We start from the raw sequence: 24,567 nt of genomic DNA on the forward strand, positions 1-24,567 counted from the left end.
TTATTGAACTGTGAGCAAAAAAAATATTCTAAAAGAAAAAAAAGATTACTGTTTTTTTCAGTTTGACAAGATTGAATTAATAAAAGACCCACCGCGCGCGACACGTTTGGTTTTGAAATGCTGACGTCATTAATTCCGTGTCACGCCCCCTCCCCTTGTACATTCCGAACCCTGGTTGGAGGTGTCAAGGAAGAGATGCACGTGTTTAAGTTCAGGTGTTATACATTGAGTTTAACATACCAGTGAAGTGTAGAGAGTTGTCAGTGGGCATTAAACAATGACTATCGAGTGCATATTCTGAAGATCAACATTTGGTTTTTTTAATGAATAATAAGACAAACTCTTAGCACTTGTTCTTTTTCTCTTTTATTCACAGATGATTTTTAATATTAATGTCGGCTGCATGAATGTATATATGATACAAAAGGTCTAGTGATTGAGCCCGGTCCCTGTAGACCGAACATCCGGGAATTCAAGGAATATCCACGGCGAATGAGATACATGTATGAAGAACTTTCACACAAGCATTCAAGAAGTCCTATCAGATATGTGTTTAAGTTCTTACAGTTAATTTTCAGAACCGTGCGTGTTAACAAGGAAAGATCCTTAGTTTCTGAACTAAGTTCGATAACTCTCCTACCGCTACAAGATGTTGAGAGAGCTCGCTGGTCGTGCCCATTTTCAATCGCAACTTCTCGGGCCTTTCCGACAGGCTCGGAAAAACACCTCGAATGTATTACCTAGGCGTCCATGACAACCCCCCTTCTTACATGTATAAAACTTGATATAAATACAACATATTTCACGATTTGTTGAGATGTAAGCTAGACTTCATTAAAGTAAATGATTTACCCTAAAATATAACACAGAAGCGACTTATAAGGCTTTCTAGCCGATACTTATTTTAATGGGAAGCGACTCCATTTTGTATAAAATTATAACATCCAGTAATGTTAATACATGCGAGGCGTTTTTCCGAGCCTGTCGGAAAGGCACGAAAAGTTGCGATTGACCATTTTTAATCTGTATTGACATCCTGTAAAAGAAGAGCTCTATATGAAAATATAGTTTTTCTTTACAAGGTAATAGTTTATAGCAAAATAAATAATATCTTAAAATATTAATAGGTACGTAGATCTGACAGTTTGTTAATTGGTTGACTATCCAGCGCCCTTAATCTACCCGTCTGTGACCAAGCTTTTTTGTAAAAAAAAATTAGAAAATCGGTGTGATGATTTATTAGCAGTTGATGTCCAATATGCAGAGTAATACCCACTGATATCGATCGGTTTGCATGTTATTAATGTCATGAATATGCAAAGCTTTCATATGCTTTCGTTATAATGCTTATTACCTCTAAACAAAAAACAAATATCTTTTTCGAGATCATTGAAATTTTTTAATATATTTTTTATGGACGCACGAAGACCAGAATAGCTGTTTAGAATGTCTATGTTTCATGTACATCTATAGATTTAATTCTAATAAAAAAATTAAATGTCACAGTTTGTCCCATGAATCCAATATGTATAAATGGGCATGTAATTTCTACACAGTCAATTAATTAGTATAATGTCGTTATTAAATGCCTATCTTGATACGTTCATAAACTTAAATCATCCGTACACGAAATACACAGACGGACACCTATCATTATTAATTAGGTCACCACTTGTAGGTCCATATGCACCTACTGTTGAACCAAATAATTACTCAGTCATCAGCGTCCAAGAGAATGCAGCATTAAAGAATTGCGTGTTCCAAGATACATGTATAACTTAGGAATATGGATTGCAAGGCTTCGGATAAGTCACTTTAGAGCGACCAGGGCGACCCCTTTCGTAGCCTGTGTGCCATGGCCGCCTACAACTGTTCGGACCCTCCTAGTCTTAGTAAGGGGTACTTTGTGATCGCCAAACCCTATTACGTGGACGGGGATCGAGTGTTCTACTACTGTCAGTGGACCTATTTTCTTCAGGGAAATCCCATCCGAGAGTGCGATGGCGACACTGGAAATTGGACCGGAAGTGCTCCGACTTGTTCCACCATCACCACCACCACCACCACCACCACGGAAGCACCGGTCAATGGTCTGATTTCATGCATGAAGTATTGGTTTGGGTTTCTTTGAGTTGTTAAAAAAAAATCACGATTTTACTAAGTTGTTGTTTTTTTTTACCAAACCAGAGTGGATCTACATGTCCATCAGTTTGTCATCTTTCCTGGCTCTAGTTTTTGTCTGCATAGTCGGCGTAGTGATTCTGAAATATTGCTATATTCTCTGTAGGTAAGTAAAAATGAAGATATTTCCGGATAACGCGTTTTTCTCAATATGAGGTTTAAAGGCATGACAAAGTATTTGTACATTAAGATATAGGTAAGTCCGAAAAACCTGAAATGTTGATGGCTCTTTTAACGATTTTGATACTTTACTTGCCAGGACAGTAAAATATCAAAATCGTTGAAATAGCCAGGAAAACATCAGATGTTTCAGATTAGATATAGGTATGATTACCTATTCATATTATTTATGCAATAAATGCATAAACACTTTTATATGTAGATGAGTGTGATTTTTTTGTCATTCATTTTCTTTACACAGGCAAAAAACACGTGTAAAAGACGACGAAGAGGAAGTTGAGACCGGATGTTGCTACACGTGCTGTATTCACTGCATTTCTTCCGGTTGCCGGGGGTGTTTCCCTGTACGTAAAAATAGCCCCAGGCCCACCCCTCAACCCCCGTCACCCAAGCCCAGCCTACGGTCGGTCAGTATACAGGCCGGAAGTAGTCCCAGTACCCTCAAACTAGAGGAAGTGGTGACGACTAAGAAAGTGGCAAAAGAGTTGAGGAACTACTGGAAACCTCACATGCACGACATCCGGCAAAACAACCAGAGCACGAACTGACCATGACATTTGTGTAAGGCTAGAATGTCAAGGACACTTGATTGGACACGGCAAAACAAGGAACCAAATGTAGCGATCATACATGTACTTTAATATTCTGTTTTTTCATAACACGATCATCTGAAACTGACTTGTCCTGTTCATTAGACAATTGTGGTGTTTATCAGAAGAAAAGGATAACAAGTTGAGAGGACTGCGATTTTTCACATTCAAATCATTACTATACATAATTCCTCATCTTAACAGTCACAATACAACAAAATGCACTGAATAGTTACAATACACATTAAAATGTGCTTCGTATTGTCCTGTATTACCTAGTTCTTTACATAAATAATCACACCTTTCCATTTTGCATGGACCATGTGGTACTTAAACAGATCCAGACTGTCAAGTTGCAATCATAATCCGCTGTATATGTTTAATGAAATTTACAGTCGGTCGTTTTCCTTCGCATAAATTGTTGTCATTAATATGGTCATGGCCATGTTTTATTACTGCGTTGAAAATCAATCAATTAATTTACTCAACATTGGTATGCCTCTTATGATCACTAATTTTTTTATGAATAAAAAGTTAAAATCTTTAGTAGTTTTATTCTTAATGAAAATATATATACAATTTAGATTGAACTCCTTATCCCAAAGGACGAATCCACAGTCTAATTAAACGATTTGGGATTTTGTTCTTGGTTCATCTAAAAAGGTCAACTGTTATTACTAAACAGTTTAAAAGGATACTGTTTCAACCTGTCAAACAGATATAAATCTTACATACAGCGTTAACCCGTTGCTGGCATTCTCCCCTCGAGCTAAGCGACCAACAAACGTTACAACGCGGTTTTTGCGGGGCCTTGGAATTTTTTGATTAATGTCTCAAAAACGAATATTTATCCAAACTACATCAAATGCAACCGTGCAGCTCCCCTCCCTCAGTAACAAACGGGTTCTTTGTGATCGCCAAAGGATCGTACTCTAATGGGGACCAGATCAGTTACTACTGCAAGATGGGATACGAGCTGACCGGAACAGCAACAAGGTCATGTGACGGAGCGACTGGTGCGTGGAGCGGATCCACCCCGAAATGCACCGCGGCGACCACGATAGCTTCCGTTACCACAACTACAGAGTCCCCATCCCAAATTACAGGTAGGTTCTGCTGTTACTTTTTTGGTTTTGTTGTTTTCGTTTGGTTTTTTGGTATTGTTTTACATTTATTTTGTATTATTTATTCATGCATGGATTATTTGGGGTATGCACGGAGACCAAAGAAAGTCATCAGGAGATCGTATACATAAATGTACAATAGCGCAATATTTCAAAGACATGGTTTGTTTAAATGAAATGGTTTCTGATCTGGAGTATGGTTTTCTGTAGTTGCCGCCCTAGTTCTGGTTCCTATGGTGATCCTGCTCCTCGTTCTGGTCAGTGCTGTAACGGTGTACGCCATGAAGTACCTTCACTGTCAGAATGGCTGCAAGTAAGACACATTTTGTTTGGCTGATTGTCATGGGGGAGGGGGTGTCTTCGGGAGTCTTTGGACCAAAGTGAAACTGTTCCAACAGACCAACACTTAGGAATGGATTTATGGTGTATACTTGAAAATGTGTTCGTTAATTTTAGATAATTTAACTACATAGTAAATGGGACATTGGACATAAACTTGTCGTTTCTAGCAAAACGTTTGGCCTGGTTTTCAGTTAAATCTTCTAGAATACAAGAGATAAAATGATGCGATTTTAATTTGCCTAATTTTCAATAGTGTATATGTACATAAAAAAAATAGATGTGTAAATACAGCTTTCAGGTTTCAAGGGCTTTCAGTGAATATCAAATATATAATATATAAAGTCGTTTTGTTTTCCACCATTTTTTTTTCTAGAAAGCAGACGTTCTGGTTTGATGGAGATGAGTACATCCAGTATGGTCGCTGGTATTCCTGCTGCAATATTTGTTTAATCAACTGTTATGAACTTTGCACGTGTCAGAAATGCCAGAAAGTACGTCCTTCGGGAAATCGTAAAGCAGACGTGTGGAGATCAACAAATGGCGGACCCTGGATGCCAGAAAATGCCAAAATGTCGACCCCGTCCAAAATGTTTTCTAGTTCTGTGTGGAGTTCCTCTGTGGAATCTAGAAATGGTGAGCATTGGAGACCAACTCTAGGTTCCTTGCATGAAACTTCTCAGACAACGCTATCCGATATCTGATGTTTAATATACGTATATTATACGTGTGTATTTGTGACTTTTGTCAAATACTTTTATGTATAGATCCGAAAGTTTTTCTATTTAGATTGCTGATTTACATACCGGTATTGCCATTTGAATCTTGATGTTAAACATGTTTGAATTTCAGATTTGATCAATTGTTTTCTATCAAATCTTATTTTAATTACCTTTATTACTCTCTCTCTCTCTCTCTCTCTCTCTCTCTCTCTCTCTCTCTCTCTCTATATATATATATATCTTGTTTTACTAGTATTATTTCCCTTGTTTTGGGTACAAACAATTTTAAATCCTCGTTGGATAACATAAACAAACTCTTAAGACTGTAAACAGCCATGCTATGACCTTGAATTGCTAGTTGTGTGGACCCTGAGGTCCACGCAGAAAATATATAAGCGAGGTTAAACCGGATGCTATGGGGAAAATTCAGACTGCGCATGAGCTAGCCTGGTTCTTGTATATCTGAATCGGGATCGGGATTCCGTGCCATATGCACACTAAGTTCAAAGGCGCTGTAATTGTAAAGTTGTCGGTAAACAGAACAGAAACAAAGTATTCCTTTTAAAGAAATAATTGGCATGTGATATGAACTATCAGTATTATGAAATAAGTTAATGTTATGCCGAAACTACAACACGCATCAAATAGCATAATTTGCAATGTTTTGTTGTTTTCCGAATACACAAGTAACTTAACGTTACTTTTATAGTAGGCGAGGCTAGAGAACTTCCCGATTAAATTTTTTAAGCATTTAAGTATGATTGAATAATTAAGTCACTGTATAAAAGTTTAAATCTCAAGAAAAACGCAACATATGAATATGAAATTTTTAATTTACACAAAGCTGTCACTGCATAGTTAACAAAGTAGTGCGAATCGTAATGTGTGCGGAAATAGTAGAATTCGCCGATTGCCTGATACTATACATGCAAACTTCATTCATAGAAAGATCATAATTATTTTAGAAGCATGAATCCTTTAAATTCTGAGATAAAAAGCCAGGGCTATACATACATGTATACGTAATACAACGTACAAATTTAGTGGTTAAAAGCAGAGGGCTAGAGTCGATGGACAATCGCAACTTCTCGGGCCTTTCCGGCAAGCTCGGAAAAACACCTCGAATGTATTACCTAAGCGTCCATGACAACCCCCCTTTTTATAAAACTTGATATAAATTCAACACATTTTAAGATCTGTTGAAATGTGAGTTACATTTTATTAAAATCAATGATATACCCTAAAATATACCACAGAAATGACTTACAATGCTGTTTAGCCGATATTTATTATAATGGGAAGCGACTCCTTTTTGTATAAAATTCTAACATCCGGTGATGTTAATACATTCGAGGTGTTTTTCCGAGCCTGTCGGAAAGGCCCGAGAAGATGCGATTGAATCGGTGGAATCTCTGATAATCATAAGGCTTTCACGTTTTCTTTGGAAACACATGCAAATGGTCCACGTATTGTAGTCCTTTTTTAAAGGACAGCAACTTGTATTACATATTGGTCACTATGATACTTAATTATGTATACCTAGCTACTGCGCATTGAATTGTGGTAATGATAACTAACAGAATGAACTCTGTGACTCTTGTAGCACTGCGTAGTATTCCTAAATGATGTTATAAAATCAGGTGAATAATACGGGCATAATAATATCCAAATTGAGAGTTTAAAAACAAGTGTCATATTTGGCGATTCTGTGTCTGCAACGATAGCTCTGGTACTCTATATTGAGTCATGCATTGTATATTCTATATATTAACCTTTGTAACCTTTTATGCCATGTATGAATAAACGTATTATGAGGAAGTGATGCCTCATAACTAGGTGGGGGACTCCGAGACTCAGGACTCGGAGACTCAAGTCCTTCATCCGTACTCTTTGATAGGCAGTTTTGACAGTTTTGTTACTTTATTTAAAAATAAAATATTAATCTGAAATTTGAACACTAAATGTTCACTCATGATCGTCGAAGATGGGCCAAACTGTCCATCATAAGTAAAATGTTAAATATACCCATGTAAAATGAGGTTGAGTGGACTCTTTGATTTGGACTGCTTTTAATTGTTGTAACTTTGACTATACGATCACACTTTAATAAAACCGCTTGTGAAAGAAATACTGTACTTGGTGATTAGTAAGTTTTAGCTGACCCTCAAGTGGATCCATTAGACAGAAGGCTTACAAGACAAAATAGTCCAATCGCCGCATTTTCGGGCATTTAAACCTTTTTGTATCGACTTGATTACACATTAGTATAAAGTATATCAGGTTTTCGCTTTATTATTTTCATTGCATTTTATTGAATTACTTTACAGATATGTTCCATTTAGATGAAAACTCTTAATTAATTATTATATCTAACTCATCACTATGACAGATACTGACTATGTGGTAATTTTTTTTGGAGGGTGGGGGGTTTGGGTTTTGTAAAGAAATTTTCTCTTAGGCAGTTATGGTCCCAACCGCACCATATCTTGGGAAGACAACCCATTTTGTTTCGACTTGATCACATATAAAATAAAAAGATCATATTTATTTTTTGTTTATTTTTTATTTATTTGTTAGAAGTACTCCACAAGTATGTATAGGCCTACTCAACCAATTACCGCAGGTGCCTGTATATACTCGCTGAAAAAGAAATCAAAATAGTATATTTCGTAAACTGTGAGAATTTTCTATGCTAAACTATGCTAGGGTTATTGGACTTTCGCCGGCATAGAATTAAGAACATGTAATTCGAATAATTAATATGTAAACAATGGGTAAAATATCTTGAGTTTGTTTAGTGCATTATGCCAATTTGAAAATACATTGATACTCGTTATTGATCGGCTACAATTAAGCGACATTAAACATCGCATCATAAATTACTATATTATTGGTGTGTTTGAATTTTCGTGGATTTCGCGTGTACTTCGGATCGACGAATTAAAAAAGTCTTTCTCATATATTCAAATTAATCCAAAAAATCCTGTACAGAACATCCCATAAAACTATTAAAAACGACAAACCAAGAAAATAAATCGTAATCATTTTAGAAATAAAAAATCATTCTTTGAAATTAATGGGGAAGATTATTACGGTTTGGCAAGTGATGAAATCCTATTAATTTCACAGGGATTTTGTGGCACGGGACAATGTTGTTTTATGAAACTCACTGAAGCAAGGGGGTGTGTGTCTTTGGAACTCTGATACCAGAATTTATTTCTCCAGTTTCCATTCAACACAAATGCCTTTAATTCACTCCCTATAAGGCTTATCACCAATTGGAGGAAAATTAGTAGTCAGAATGTGTAAAATTTTCAACATATAAAGTGTTTTTTCTGAGTTTCGACCCTTTCTTTTTCGCCCAATTTTCATGATTTGTTCAGCTTTTTAGGCCACCCTCGCTAATTCCCTGGAAAAGGGTTGGCAATCCGTATCATGTGCATTTTGCACCTTTACATAACAGAAACCTACCTGTGTAAAGTTTACTACATGTATGTCACACCCACCTACTTTTTGTGCTATATTTTACCATAGGCGCAAGTCTGATTCACAGGTACGTAACATGACGGGTAGACTATGTATTTGGTAGACCTGTTAGTTTCAACAAGAGACAACCCTATAACTAATGATAATCATTAAAAATCATTTCATGAATTTTTCAGCAATTCTCAATTTTACAAAAATGTTGATTGGGTACTTCAATCATCTGAAACTGTCTCATGCTACATTTGTGATCGATTTGATAACGTACAGACAGTAATGACCTGTCATTCCCCTCCTATTTACATTGACAGCATTTTCCAGTTATTTTACGTAAAATCAAAATTAGGACATTTTGACATGCTTTGCATCATGCGAGCCCCGCTTGTACCCTCGCAGTCGTCGTCTTGACTCGCATGGATTTACCAAGTAATGTAGACTGTATTACCATGCAGTTAAAGGCAAACACGTGATACTGTTAAGCACGCTAATTTCATACCAATTATGTTATTATAAAAAAAACCAAAAAAACAAAAACGGTGGAATTTGATTCGAAGTGTATATATTAAATCATTAAATTCGCGTTATTTCATACCATATTAAAGATATACCTGGAGTCGTATTCACAGATGTAGTACAGGGGGTACGAACATAGAGCGTCCCCCCACATTCCATGGAACTGGGGGGAGGAGTCTATCTCCACGCAGTCTTCTTCGTGGTAGTTGTCAGGGTTACCGCTCGCCCAGGGCATGGTCAGGGTCACGGGTTTCCTGGAGTAGGCGTACATCCACTCCCCCTCCAGGAATATGTCGTGTATCCCAATAAAGTAATCCCCGTTGTTTCCTAGCAACACATATTGTTAAAGTTGAGCCCAGCACAAAATATTTCAAATCTCGAAAGTTTTCTATTCATAAATATATTTCATTTCATCGGACAAGCAGAAGGAAGACTTCTAAAAAGTTGTACTATACAAACAGTTTTTAATAAGTTTTTGTTTAATGGTTTTATTAGTGGTTTGTAACGTGATCCGAAGGGCTTCTCAGATCAGAAGATTTAATCACCTTGGTCAAAAGTCCAATTGCTTCCCGTTTTTATGTTAAAAATGTAATTTCAGAATTGATACATTGTTGTTCTTGAGAAGGGGATTTTTTAAACACTTTCCCTATGTTTGATTTCATTGTTGAACTTTGAACCCCCCTTGGGGCCCCAGTTTTACATGTATCTAGGTGTCATGGTTTTTACAATTGAGAAATCTACACTGTCTGAGGATCCTCGTATCATGATAGTAATCTCACAAATTGTTGCATTATGTTTCTTGAGAAGATTTTAAAAAAATCTTCGTACGTATTTTTATGTTTAACTTTGAATTCCTCTTGGTCTGGGGATCACATGTGCACTATCTTAGAATACCTGCAAATTGTAGCATTGTAGTTCTTGGGTTGATTTTTAACCATTTCCCATAATATATTTTAATGTTAATCTTTGAACCCTCTTGCGGCCCCAATCTTGGTTGGGGGTCACGATTTTAACAATTTAAATCTATATTTACTTATGATGCTTGCATGGCCATCATACACATTGTAACATTGCAGTTTTTTAAAGAATATTTCTTTTTAAATTCCCTATATATTGGAATTTTAATCTTTGATTCCCTCAAGGGGAACAGGATTTGCGTTCGGGTCCTTGTTTTAACAAGTTAGACTCTATATTTGTAATTTGTCAAATTGTAGCATTGTAGTTCTCTCAAATAAGATTTGAAAACATTACCCTATATGTTTCTATGTTGAACTTTGAACTCCCCTTTGCACCGTATAATTTTTTTCAAGGGTCACGCCTTAAATAATTTAGAATCTACACTATCTTACGATTCTTGCCTAGTGATGTAACAAATTTTAGCTCTGTATTTTTTTTTAGAAAAAGATGTTTGAACACTTACCAACAAATTTCTTTCATAATTTATGAACTCCTTCTAGGGTCCCGGTATTACTTCGGGGGCCACGATATTAGCAATATAGAATCTTCACTAATATATACAAGCTTTGTAAAGTTGTAAATGTTAGTGTTTCTATACAGAGGTTCTTAAGAAATTTTAAAAGACACACACCCTATTTTCACTGTTTCGCAATTATCTCCCTTTTATATCAAAAGGATTTTGCCGTTTGTTTTCACATTTTAAAATCCTCTTCCCATAAGGATGCTTTGTACAAAGTTTAGCTCAGTGGTTCTAGAAAAGAAGTCCAAAATATAACAAGTTTACAGACAGACAGACGGACGACGGACAGCAGGTAATCAGAATAGCTCTCTTTAACCTTCAATTCAGGCGACCTAAAATTCTGAGAGTTGAGTAAAAAAAAAACTAACATAGAACCTGTATTTCAAACTTTATGTTTTCATTATTTTCCTTTGAATTAACGTCATTATCTTATTTATATTTTTATTAAAGTTTCTATAATACAAAATAAATATTTCATATGAGATGTTTTATATTACCTATCTGCATCGTTTCACGTCCCAGAAACACCACCTCTTCCTGTGTGACCGGTTCAGCAAGTTTACTTCCGAACGATTGGCACAGCGCCTACAAAAAGGCATTGTCTTACTCAACAGAACGGAAGATCATCATAAATAGCGCCTATCCAAACGACGGCACAGCGCCTAAAATAATTATTGGCAAAATATCATAGGATCAAATAAAGAAACATTAATTTTTTTATTCTAGATAGTAAACTGTACACACAGAAATATTCGCTACCGCTTTATTTTCGCTCATACAGCAAAACTCGGTTATAACGAAGTCACTGGGACCTGAGAAATTACTTCGTTATATCCGTAGTTCGTTATAACCATATAAATTTACACAGCTGGGTATCCAAGATGACTTCGCTCTATCCGTGAATTCGCAATATCCGTGTTCGTACTCAACGAGTTTTACTGTATCGCCTTTAAGACTGGGTGAATTCAAAACAATCTTTAGATAACTGAGTGTGTTAATTAGTACGAGTCTACCTCTTACTGTGTCTGGAATTCAAGACAGGGCGGAACCGCTTGCAAATGTTTAAGGGTGCATGAGAAAAACAGCGGGCGAACATAACCATGCATGTATACAGAAGTTATTGAACTTATGACCACTTATGGCATTGTCAAATCTATGTATACTTTAGACTTTAATTTTCATCGAAAACTGCAAGATGGTCCAATTTACTTGTAAATGCGCCAAAACTGCCATTTCAGAAACAAATTCATTCCCTAAAGTGGGTCGCGGGTTTGCTTTCGTCATCTGTACTCATTTGTCTTATAATTTGAAATATACATGGTGTATCCCCCCCCTCTCTCTCTCTCTCTCTCTCTCTCTCTCTCTCTCTCTCTCTCTCTCTCTCTCTCTCTCTCTCTCTCTCTCTCTCTTGATAACATACCGATGCAGCATACCAGGTTTCTTTGGTTTTCCCAAAAAAGTAGCATTTGTCTCGAAAAGTCACCCACCCATGAACACATGACGCTGCTAAGAGAACATTGTACCTAGAAACATGTGCCTCTATTCAAGGTGGTATGGCAAATCTACTTTTCTTTCATGCAGATGAAAATTTGATTATTTACTTCATATAGTAAAAAAAAAGTAGTATCTTTTAATTAAAGTATTTATATCGTACGTGTTTCTATATTTTTAAAGACATATGATTTTCTGCGTATATATCAAGATTGCAAAATTAACTCATAGCACTCAACATGTTGAATATTCTATTTACAACAGTAAATTAGACTCCATGTATAGTGAAGAAATGTGTATTATTCATCTCATTACATGTATATGTATACACATGTATAATATAAAGGTTTTACCTTCAGAAAAGGGAAAGTACAAACAGGCCAAAAGAACTACCGTAGAAAGATTCTCCATTGTTTGATAAAGTGTTCTTTAACCTCCGGCTTATCGCTTATCTTCAGGCGGTTGTTGGTCTTATAAATCCTATTATTTGCTTCCATAAAATATATATAGTGCATTTGCTATGAAATGGGTTTTTGCAAAATTGGAGGTGAGCGCCCCACCCCCTTCCCCCCCCCCCCTTTTTGGGGGGTGGGGGTGGATTCGGATTCTTGTAACTGACTGTAATAGCGTGGTTATCGAAAAAAAAAGTTTTTATTTGATTTTGAATAATTGTAAAACATGAGAATATTCTGTATACATTCATATCAATAGCAAAATCTGTCAATGTATTTTTTAATTGGAAGGACCGGCGTATGATCAATTTTGCATGAACACATGTACAATAAACCAGTTAGTCATTTTATTTTATTTTTAAACATTTAATTTTCATTCAGACAGTCACTTAATTAGTCCTTCATCCAATCACAAGCGTCTGTTGTTGTTCTCTGTTAAAAAAAAGGAAAACCCCCAATTACTTCGAATGCCAATACAACTAGATCGGGATGCTCATTTTTGTTTAATTCGTTGAGTTAATACATTTTTACAGAAAACATGAGAATACTATTTTTACAATTCATTTTTTGCATTTTTGCACAGTACATAACCTTAAGCTTCATTATCAGTGTCTAAGCGCAAATTTAAAACGGGGATAAATGAAAAAGTAAAATTAATATTTTCTCAACAAAACAGATCCTTTCTATTTGCAAATTTTAAACGGAGCGAATTTTTGTACAACACAAATATGCTCATGTACACACAATAATAGCTTAGCGAACAGAGCCTTACACTCTGCTGTATTCACAGATGAACTTGGACGGTAGGGGGCATGATTTGTCTGCGTACTGTCCGCTGTACGGGGGAAAGGCGGCAATCTCCACGCAGTCCTCCTCCTTGTAGTTGTCCGGGCCCCCATTGGTCCAGGGTAGAGCCACCTCCACGGGGGTGCGGGAGTGGGCGTACACCCAGTCTCCCTCTAGAAATAGGTCAGTGACCCCGATATTGTAGGCGCTATTGTTACCTGACGTGAAGGATGAAAATTTATCATTGTAAAGGACTTGTTTTAGGTTCATGTTAAAGATCTCACTCTTGCAATAGATCATAATTATACAGTTCTCTTATTCTTTAGACGTTCTCTGACATGATTGCTGATTTTAAAGGTCACGGATTATAGTGTCGAGTTATAGATCATATAGTTTTTGTTTTAACAAAATTAATATTTCAATTTTTTATTGATTTCAAACAGTTCTTAAGGTCAGACGCGACCTATCTTACATTTTTTCTATTGTTTCCTATCTTCACAATGTGAAGATTTTTACTTAGTAATTTTATAGTTAAATTTTTATGTGATATGATTCTTCTTTTATTTAGATATAAAGTGTTCAATTCAAAATGTATTGTATGGCTTTTTTTTTATTAGCATTCAAATGCATTTTGCATGATATTTTAAGGATTATTCGAAATATTCTAGCTCCGAAAAGAGCATGGTAATATATCCTGAATTTTTGGGAATTAACAGGTTGAAATGTCAATAAAAAGGAATTAAATATCAGGGAAAATAATATAAAATTGAGGAACGTCTCTTGTGTCCTTGATTTTGAAATTTCCCATGTTTTTCCACAATAATATATAATGTACCAAGCCAATCTAGGTAGACGTATAGAATATTATATAGGATAAGTTTTATCGCTTTAAAGAACCCTGAAGTCCTACCTTGTAATACAGTCTGTTGGGAGAGGAAATCTACCTCCTCCTGAGTTTTGGGTTCGGCTAGCTTGCTGTTAAAAGCTTGACAAAAGGCCTTAAAGGATATAATAAAATGTGAATATTATTAAAGAATAGACCCCATTTTATGAAATGAAAACAAAGGGGTCAAATAGTATTGAGGACGACGACGACGACGATGATGATGATGATTACGACGAAGAAAAAGATGAAGATGATGATGATGAAGATAGAGCTACACAATACTCACGGAGGCTCCAAACCAGGTATCTGTATGTTCGCTGAAGAAGTAACACTTCTCTTGATACGACACCCACCCATTCAGACATGGCAACGCTAAAAAGGAAAGTGTATCTACCGGGTCTTTGTTGGTCCTTGATTTAGTTGTACTGACAGGGGATATCATAATAAAGTTTGAATGAACACATTTTTTTATTATAAGGTTGCATGTCATTTCAGTTTGCGACAAATCTCTTAGTTTAAGAAATAAATACTATTGAACACTTTTAATTTTTTTTTTATATTTTTATAAAAGTGTGACTTTTGTTACGCATGCAGCAAAATGTGCCACACATGCATCACATGTGTGACCTCACGTGTTTAAATAGTATGATATTAGAATCATTCGGACATCTTCTTTGAAGTTATCACCGATCATAAAACTCTGATATAGGCAGAGAACAAAGGTTAATGATAACTATGATCTTTGGTTTTGCATCCTCTCAATTTCCAAATTGGTTGTTCAATATTAAAATACGATTTTCAAATATAGGATTTATTCCTACATTATCTGTAAAACATAGTGAACATTAAACAAATGTGTAAATGCCTTACCTTCAGAAAAATACAGTAAAGGAAACCAATAAAGTAAATAAACAAAAACTCCTTGGGTACCTGCTCGTCCCCCCATATCGTTCAGCATGATATCGTCCTCAGATTACATGTAATTAACCCAAACAATGGCTATACAGATGTGATCCTGCGCAGTGTACCACATATTTGAGCTTCCAATACCCAACAACCAACTAAAAGCCCACCTGTACATTCGCTACCGGTGTATTCTTGTCTCACTGTTTACAGGTGAAATACTTTACGCAAACATTGAATGTCCTTGATGATCAGAACAAACCATGTAAACCTGTACTTATTTAATTAGGCTTTATCTCCAATGAAAATATGTAATAGGAGTTGGTTGTTTTGAAACCCAGAGAGATGTGCTTTGGCCGATTGATGGAAAGATGTGATTGAACTGATGGATGGAGAGATGTGATTGGACGGAGTGATGGAGAGATGTAAATAAACTGATTGATGAAGAGATGTGATTGGACGGATTGATGGAGAAATGCGCTTGGACTGATTGATGGAGAGACGTGATTGGACGGAGTGATGGAGAGATGTGATTGGACGGAGTGATGGAGAGATGTGATTGGACTGAGTGATGGAGAGATTTGATTGGACGGATTGATGGAGAGATGTAAATAAACTGATTGATGGAGAGACGTGATTGGACAGAGTGATAGAAAGATGTGATTGGACTGATTGATGGAGAGATGTGATTGGATGGAGTGATTGAAAGATGTGGTTGGACGGAGTGATGGAGAGATGTGATTGGACGGAGTGATGGAGAGACGTGATTGGACAGAGTGATGGAGAGATGTGATTGGACTGATTGATGGAAAGATGTGATTGGACTGATTGATGGAGAGATGTGATTGGACTGATTGATGGAGAGATGTGATTGGACTGATAGATTGAGAAATGTGATTGGACGGAGTGATGGAGAGATGTGATTGGACTGATTGATGGAGAGATGTGATTGGACTGATTGATGGAGAGATGTGATTGGACTGATTGATGGAGAGATGTGATTGGACTGATTGATGGAGAGATGTGATTGGACGGAGTGATGGAGAGATGTGATTGGACTGAGTGATGGAGAGATGTGATTGGACGGAGTGATGGAGAGACGTGATTGGACGGAGTGATGGAGAGACGTGATTGGACAGAGTGATGGAGAGATGTGATTGGACGGAGTGATGGAGAGATGTGATTGGACTGAGTGATGGAGAGATGTGATTGGACGGAGTGATGGAGAGATGTGATTGGACTGAGTGATAGAGAGAGGTGATTTGACGGACGGATGGAGAGATGTGATTGGACGGATTGATGGAGAGATGTAAATAAACTGATTGATGGAGAGATGTGATTGGACGGAGTGATGGAGAGATGTGATTGGACTGAGTGATAGAGAGATGTGATTTGACGGACGGATGGAGTGATGCGATTGGACGGATTGATGGAGAGATGTGATTGGACTAATTGATTGAGAGATGTGATTGGTAAGTTTGAGATATTTATCTAATTTCAGTTCAAATCAAAGCAACAAATTCAATCAACGGATATGTTTATTTCTTTAATATAAGTGTACATTATTATGTAATTGACATAGCAACTGTGTCACTCATTCCCTCGTCTACCAATGGGCAAAGGTTCAGCACTGTGAAATAATTCAAGAAATACATTGTAAATAATGAGGTTTAAAATAAGATCTTATAGACTGAAGTAATGAAAACAAAAAAGTTGCCTTATTAACTGCACTGTTGCAATCAGAGATGTTTAGAACAGGCAGGCCAACGCGCACGCGTACTTGTACGTAAAGGTCACACGTAAGAGTCGCATTAAGTTTTACACGTTCACTCGTTCACACCATGACTTTTCTTGTTCAGCAAATTATATCATGTAAATAATATGGCAGAATAAATATTTTTTACGCTCTAAAACATTTCTAATAAAAACAAAATCATTGTTCTTTATTCATTATTTTAGACATTTAATGATAATAATGGTTCATTGGTTTACGAACACCATTCCATACTAATGGCAACCACATTGCTTATAGTTTAATTATATGCTAATTTGCTCTTATCCTTCGATATTACGATGATGTCATTGTAATGGTGAGAGGACGAAATAAATAATGTACGTTCGAGCTGCTAGCTATCTAACCATTCGAAGACAGTTATAAATGTCTCACATAAATTAACGTTAACTAAGTATAAACTTAAGTAAGTAAGTTCTAACTTAAAAGCGAATGAATTAATCATGAAATTTGATTATACATTTTTCAGTAACGGGGGGGGGGGGGGGGGGTGTACTCGATATACGGTGACTTATTGCTTCATGTGAGCTTCCTCGTGAATCACTTATATTCATCTCATTTGAGGGTGGATATTAAATGCAGCAAACAACGACTTTCAGAAAATTAAAAAAAAACATGAAAATTAATAAGCATATAGTTTTTTTTACTAAGTAAACTATTACAATATAATGATAAAAAACAATTTACGACCACAATTACGTCCTAATCATCATAACAATTGCCCTTGAATTCCATTGTTGATGAAGTTATTCCTATTAAAAGATAAAAGTCAACGCGTGAAGACAAATGACAAAACAGACACATGGTACTAGTCTGACAAAAGATAACTCTATATCTGTTCTAACGCCAACGCCGCTCAGTAAAAAAAAAAACCAGAAACAGCAACAAAATCAGTTAATATAAAACAAGAGGCCCAGAGGCCACATCGCTCACCTTAGGAGCATTAATATCCATAACTCTGAGCAAATCAGCTTTTTACTCAATTACAAAACATCTTGATAATTTAGCAAAGTAGATCTTGTTTTAAAAGATTTATTCCCCCCCCCCCCACATATTCTTATGTTTTACATGTAGACCCTTTTGTTGTTTTAGATTTTGATAAGAAGATTTTATTGATTATGATATATTTATTGCTATGTTAAAAAAGTTCACCACATGTTGTGGCCTCATCCTATCCCCTTAAAATGGTTTGGAAAACTCGAATTTACACTACCCTAGGATGCTTCCACAAAAGTTCCAGCCTTTCTTACCAAATTTGAGAAAAAAAAAATTAAAAATCCCAACAAATTTTACATAAAAAAAATCTCGCCTTGAAAGATGACGTAACCCTTAATTTCAAATTTAAAGCCATTTCAAACGAGAACGATTTGCACTAAGTTTGATTAAAATTAGCCAAGTGGTTATGGAGAAGAATTAAGTAAAACATGTGAAAAGTTTACAGAGGAACGGACAGACAGTCAGACGGACGCCGGACAAAAAATGATGAGAAGGCCTCACCTGGGCTTTCAGATCAGATGAGGCAAAAAATTATGAAAATAAAACACACACACACACACACACACACCACATCAGCTGATGTCACATTGTGTAACTGAGCATCGTCGAAAACCAACGACCATTTTCGTATTCGCTTACCTAGAACCGCTCAGTCAGCGTACATGCGAGACTGACCGCGACTTTCCGCCGCATTGGTACTTATTTAAATAAAAAAACACGTGACACTCACTCGTTGTCGTATTCACAGATATAGAAGAGGCTGGTGGTGCACTGGACGTCCGACCACTGGCCGCTCTGACTGGACACCACCTCCACACAGTCCTCGTTATGGTAGTTGTCCGGGCCACCATTCAGCCAGTGGGGCCGGACTCTGATCAGAGTTCTTGCGTATGAATACACCCATTGTCCCTCCAGGAAAGAGTCCGTTACACCGATATAGTAGGAGGCGCTCTGACCTTCGAAGAAAACAGAACACTTGGAACAGATTAAACCAGGAGAGAGAGAGAGAGAGAGAGAGAGAGAGAGAGAGAGAGAGAGAGAGAGAGAGAGAGAGAGAGAGAGAGAGAGAGAGAGAGAGAGAGAGAGAGAGAGAGAGAGAGAGAGAGAGACAGACAAAGAGATAGAGAGAGAGAGAGAGAGAGAGACACAAAGAGATAGAGAGAGAGATTTTTTTCTAAATTGCAAAACACCCTGTAAGTAACACAGACTATGAAACACATGAATGTTATTAAGTGTCATTTTCAGTAACATGTTTAATTTGATAAAAATATATTTTATGTATTGATCAACGTAGAACTTAAAAAAAATGCTGCAATGTTTAAGTTGTTTCTACATGAGTGAAGGAAGTGTAATCGTATCTGTCTACCTATCATAACCACCGGACTGGTCAGGAAGTATCATCGTATCTATTAACCTATCATTACCACCAGACTGGTCAGGAAGTATCATCGTATCTATTAACCAATCATAACCACCAGACTGGTCAGGAAGTGTCATCGTATCTATCAACCTATCATTACCACCAGACTGGTCAGGAAGTGTAATCGTATCTATTAACCTATCATAACCACCAGACTGGTCAGGAAGTGTAATCGTATCTATTAACCTATCATAACCACCAGACTGGTCAGGAAGAGTCATCGTATCTATCAACCTATCATAACCACCACACTGGTCAGGAAGTGTAATCGTATCTATCAACCAATCATAACCACCAGACTGGTCAGGAAGTATAATCGTATCTATTAACCTATCATAACCACCAGACTGGTCAGGAAGTATAATCGTATCTATTAACCTATCATTACCACCGGACTGGTCAGGAAGTGTCATCGTATCTATTAACCTATCATTACCACCGGACTGGTCAGGAAGTGTCATCGTATATATCAACCTATCATTACCACCAGACTGGTCAGGAAGTATAATCGTATATATCTACCTATCATTACCACCAGACTGGTCAGGAAGTGGAATCGTATCTATCAACCTATCATTACCACCAGACTGGTCAGGAAGTGTCATCGTATCTATCAACCTATCATTACCACCAGACTGGTCAGGAAGTGTCATCGTATCTATCAACCTATCATTACCACCAGACTGGTCAGGAAGTGTCATCGTATCTATTAACCTATCATTACCACCGGACTGGTCAGGAAGTGTAATCGTATCTATTAACCTATCATTACCACCAGACTGGTCAGGAAGTGTCATCGTATCTATCAACCTATCATAACCACCAGACTGGTCAGGAAGTGTCATCGTATCTATCAACCTATCATTACCACCAGACTGGTCAGGAAGTGTCATCGTATCTATCAACCAATCATTACCACCGGACTGGTCAGGAAGTGTCATCGTATCTATCAATCTATCATTACCACCAGACTGGTCCGGAAGTGTCATCGTATCTATCAACCTATCATAACCACCAGACTGGTCGGGAAGTGTAATCGTATCTATTAACCTATCATAACCACCGGACTGGTCAGGAAGTGTCATCGTATCTATCAACCTATCATTACCACCAGACTGGTCCGGAAGTGTCATCGTATCTATCAACCTATCATTACCACCAGACTGGTCCGGAAGTGTCATCGTATCTATCGACCTATCATTACCACCACACTGGTCAGGAAGTGTCATCGTATCTATCAACCAATCATAACCACCAGACTGGTCAGGAAGTATAATCGTATCTATTAACCTATCATAACCACCAGACTGGTCAGGAAGAGTCATCGTATCTATCAACCTATCATAACCACCAGACTGGTCAGGAAGTGTAATCGTATCTATTAACCTATCATAACCACCAGACTGGTCCGGAAGTGTCATCGTATCTATCAACATATCATTACCACCAGACTGGTCAGGAAGTGTAATCGTATCTATTAACCTATCATTACCACCGGACTGGTCGGGAAGTGTAATCGTATCTATTAACCTATCATAACCACCAGACTGGTCAGGAAGAGTCATCGTATCTATCAACCTATCATTACCACCAGACTGGTCCGGAAGTGTCATCGTATCTATCAACCTATCATAACCACCAGATTGGTCCGGAAGTGTAATCGATCTATCAACCTATCATAACCACAAGACTGGTCAGGAAGTGTAATCGTATATATCAACCTATCATTACCACCAGACTGGTCAGGAAGTGTGATCGTATCTATCAACCTATCATTACCACCAGACTGGTCAGGAAGTGTGATCGTATCTATCAACCTATCATTACCACCAGACTGGTCAGGAAGTGTCATCGTATCTATCAACCTATCATTACCACCAGACTGGTCAGGAAGTGTCATCGTATCTATCAACCTATCATTACCACCGGACTGGTCAGGAAGTGTCATCGTATCTATCAACCTATCATAACCACCAGACTGGTCAGGAAGTGTCATCATATCTATCAACCTATCATTACCACCAGACTGGTCAGGAAGTGTCATCGTATATATCAACCTATCATAACCACCAGACTGGTCAGGAAGTGGAATCGTATATATCAACCTATCATTACCACCAGACTGGTCAGGAAGTGTCATCGTATATATCAACCTATCATAACCACCAGACTGGTCAGGAAGTGGAATCGTATCTATCAACCTATCATAACCACCAGACTGGTCAGGAAGTGTCATCATATCTATCTACCTATCATTACCACCAGACTGGTCAGGAAGTTCAGTTCATCTTGTGTCACTGGTTCAGCTAGCTTGCTGTTGAATGCACGACACAATGCCTACAAACAAAGCAACAAATTGTTAAGTAAAGAACAGCATAGCTATACCTGTAAAATATTAGAAGACACTTGGTGTTATTTATGGGCCAGGTGCCTGTCAAAAACTTATTTTCTTACTTGTTATGCATTTACAGATAAAACCTTCAAGAATCATAGTCACTCTGGTGTTAAAAGTCCCGTCGCATAGCTATTAAAGCACTGAATGGTTGACAAAACACGATAAACACGATAGATGTCACTGACATCTTCCCGTATTTCTTTAATCAAACTATGGATATGATTGATGTAATCTATTTGATGTTATAACAACATACAAAATATAAATAGCAGATATGACAGGAAGTTATCTACAGGTACATATTAAATATTAAATCGATCGGCCATCATAAAACCTAAATGAACTCACAGATGCGTCGGCAAATGTCTGTTTAGTTTTGCTGAAGAAGTAACACTTGGAGTGGTGTCCAACCCAACCATCAGTACAGGAAAACTCTGAAAAGGGGAAGAGGCTGGATGGTCAAGAAATTAACCAACTGATCTACCTTGAATTTTAATATATGATTTGTTTAGCTATAAACTACATGTGTTATTTAGTACATAAAACATCCACACATGTTATCTTTTAAAATTTGGGTATTTTCCTATATTTTAATATACAGTTCTTCTTTTAAAGGAGATCGATACAGTCTAAATATGACCACGACCAACGATCTCTCTTAATAACGGCTTTTTACAAAACAAATACTTGTAGAGAGTTACACACACGTGTATGGGCAAGGGATGACCCTTAAAATCAGACGTAACATCCAATTGTATTGAAAACTAAAGCGATGAATTAGACATCCAGGTAAATAGACAAAGGATGAAATACACATCCAGGTAAATAGACAAAGGATGAAATACACATCCAGGTAAATAGACAAAGGATGAAATAGACATCCAGGTATATAGACAAAGGATGAAATAGACATCCAGGTAAATAGACAAAGGATGAAATAGACATCCAGGTATATAGACAAAGGATGAAATACACATCCAGGTAAATAGACAAAGGATGAAATACACATCCAGGTAAATAGACAAAGGATGAAATAGACATCCAGGTATATAGACAAAGGATGAAATACACATCCAGGTAAATAGACAAAGGATGAAATACACATCCAGGTAAATAGACAAAGGATGAAATAGACATCCAGGTATATAGACAAAGGATGAAATAGACATCCAGGTATATAGACAAAGGATGAAATAGACATCCAGGTATATAGACAAAGGATGAAATAGACATCCAGGTATATAGACAAAAGGTGAAACAGACATATACATATAGTGAGTCACATCCACTTGAGTAGAAAATTAATGAAAAAGACATCTGTGTACTTAGATAGCAGATCATATGATAGACATTTATGTATGTAAACAAGGGATGAAATAGACATCTATTTACCTGTATATAGACAGAAGATTAAATAGACATCCATGTATATAGACAAGGGATGAAAGAAAAAAATATATAGTGAGTTACATACACGTGTATAGACAAAGATGCAGTAGACTTCAACATATATATATACAATCATTATAGATGAAAATAGATGCGTATTGGGTTACATGTATTTATTTGTACATTTGTATCCAAACGAACCAGACGAAGCAGTTTAAAAGTCAGTATGCTAAAAGTAGACATTGGATAAAACATTTCACAATGAATAAAGCTGTACAAACGTTTGATAAGTCAAAACCCTCAATCTTACCCGTTATAAGAATTTTTGTTTCCAGGGAGAGGGGTTCCGAGGGATATTGAGCTGGCGTGTTGGCGGGGAGAAGGGGGCGGGGTCAGAGACATTTTTTTGGTAATTTAATTGTTAAAAGTTAAGAAATTTGATTTTTCCAGAGGGGAGGACCCACCGATACCCCCCCCCCATTCCGCGCATGCGTAAATGAGTCGGATTTCAATTCACGATTAGATGAATTACTGGGAGGAATGTTGTATTTATCAGAGATTCGGAGCTTTGACGTATCGTGTATACTTTTCCATTTACTAAATGACACTGCAATCAAGTATGTTTGTAGTTAGTACGTTTTGGAATGAGATTCCCACACACCATTTTACGCAGCCTAAATAGTAATTTAAATGGAAACAATGTGTTGAGCAGATGATATTGATATGGTTCCGACATTGCCACATCGATAATAAATAGCAATACACCTTCACAATTTTGTGGTGTAAAATGAAACGATAAAATATCAAGATCCCCAACGAAGAAAAAAAAGTAGCCTAATTTGAACAGATTTAATGTGTTTTATCTTTATTGTACTAGTCTAGAGTAGCATTTCTTAACAGAAAGTTGTACATTTTACATGTACATGTATTACGAACAAGGACACCGAAAAGATAACCTCCACCGGAATCAAGTAGCATACGGGCAATGTTAAGGTTTTTATAATAAGTTGTTGAGAGAGATGTACACATTCACTGATACTTACGCTGAAGAAAGGAATGGTCAACCAAAGTTAGGACTAGAACAACTGAAAGCAGGGACCTCATTCCGACGATTCCTTATCGGTTATCTACAGACGGTGAACAACCTTCAGTTTGCTCTATAGGACATCAAAAACTATCAACGACCCGCCACTGATTTAAATCGCACTGTCAAATATCTGTGTCCTTTTCGTGGGAATATTCTTATTTGTCTTCGTATGCCTTATTTCTTAACAAGCCCTTGTCCGAACCTTATATGTCAATATATATTTAAACTTGTAAAAGTTTTTAAAAAATTATATGTATATAAAAAGATAAATCATACAGCATAAAGTATTATGATGTTGCTAATTTAAACTTCTTAGTCAAAGATTTTTAACAAATTTATTTTTTTTCTAGTAAGTCTCGAA

At 36.8% G+C, this 24,567-nt stretch overlaps 5 protein-coding genes across 7 annotated transcripts; 2 read left to right on the forward strand and 3 right to left on the reverse strand.

Annotated features, from left to right (window-relative positions):
- The first annotated feature begins 1,658 nt into the window (after positions 1–1,658).
- Positions 1,659–3,451, forward strand: LOC105322895 (uncharacterized). The gene is made up of 3 exons (XM_011421802.4): positions 1,659–2,090; positions 2,188–2,287; positions 2,603–3,451. Exons 1-3 carry the CDS (start codon positions 1,856–1,858, stop codon positions 2,907–2,909), a joined length of 642 nt encoding a protein of 213 aa, XP_011420104.3. The 5' UTR covers positions 1,659–1,855; the 3' UTR covers positions 2,910–3,451.
- A 251-nt stretch (positions 3,452–3,702) lies between these two features.
- On the forward strand, positions 3,703–5,265 carry LOC105322885 (uncharacterized). The gene is made up of 3 exons (XM_011421790.4): positions 3,703–4,057; positions 4,286–4,388; positions 4,791–5,265. The coding sequence occupies exons 1-3, from the start codon at positions 3,817–3,819 to the stop codon at positions 5,116–5,118; spliced, it is 672 nt and encodes a 223-aa protein (XP_011420092.3). The 5' UTR covers positions 3,703–3,816; the 3' UTR covers positions 5,119–5,265.
- A 2,414-nt stretch (positions 5,266–7,679) lies between these two features.
- On the reverse strand, positions 7,680–12,580 carry LOC105322478 (low affinity immunoglobulin epsilon Fc receptor). 2 transcript variants are annotated; one of them, XM_034448831.2, is made up of 5 exons: positions 12,454–12,580; positions 12,030–12,115; positions 11,107–11,194; positions 9,228–9,459; positions 7,680–7,776 (listed from the first exon to the last, which is right to left on the reverse strand). In XM_034448831.2, exons 1-5 carry the CDS (start codon positions 12,509–12,511, stop codon positions 7,743–7,745), a joined length of 498 nt encoding a protein of 165 aa, XP_034304722.1. In that variant the 5' UTR covers positions 12,512–12,580; the 3' UTR covers positions 7,680–7,742. The 2 variants fall into 2 exon arrangements, with proteins under 2 accessions (XP_034304722.1, XP_034304723.1); XM_034448832.2 differs by having other exon boundaries at positions 12,030–12,112; positions 12,454–12,558.
- A 310-nt stretch (positions 12,581–12,890) lies between these two features.
- Positions 12,891–15,349, reverse strand: LOC105322471 (collectin-11). Of its 2 annotated transcripts, none has more exons than XM_034448828.2 (5): positions 15,155–15,349; positions 14,511–14,596; positions 14,249–14,336; positions 13,325–13,556; positions 12,891–12,984 (listed from the first exon to the last, which is right to left on the reverse strand). In XM_034448828.2, exons 1-5 carry the CDS (start codon positions 15,180–15,182, stop codon positions 12,954–12,956), a joined length of 465 nt encoding a protein of 154 aa, XP_034304719.2. In that variant the 5' UTR covers positions 15,183–15,349; the 3' UTR covers positions 12,891–12,953. The 2 variants fall into 2 exon arrangements, with proteins under 2 accessions (XP_034304719.2, XP_034304716.2); XM_034448825.2 differs by having other exon boundaries at positions 15,095–15,339.
- A 1,302-nt stretch (positions 15,350–16,651) lies between these two features.
- On the reverse strand, positions 16,652–24,336 carry LOC105322463 (perlucin). The gene is made up of 5 exons (XM_066082872.1): positions 24,163–24,336; positions 22,079–22,164; positions 21,585–21,672; positions 18,646–18,871; positions 16,652–16,757 (listed from the first exon to the last, which is right to left on the reverse strand). The coding sequence occupies exons 1-5, from the start codon at positions 24,221–24,223 to the stop codon at positions 16,718–16,720; spliced, it is 501 nt and encodes a 166-aa protein (XP_065938944.1). The 5' UTR covers positions 24,224–24,336; the 3' UTR covers positions 16,652–16,717.
- Positions 24,337–24,567: the final 231 nt, after the last annotated feature.

The sequence above is a fragment of the Magallana gigas genome, chromosome 4, assembly GCF_963853765.1.
Source record: "Magallana gigas chromosome 4, xbMagGiga1.1, whole genome shotgun sequence".
NCBI classification, from domain to species: Eukaryota; Metazoa; Mollusca; class Bivalvia; order Ostreida; family Ostreidae; genus Magallana; species Magallana gigas.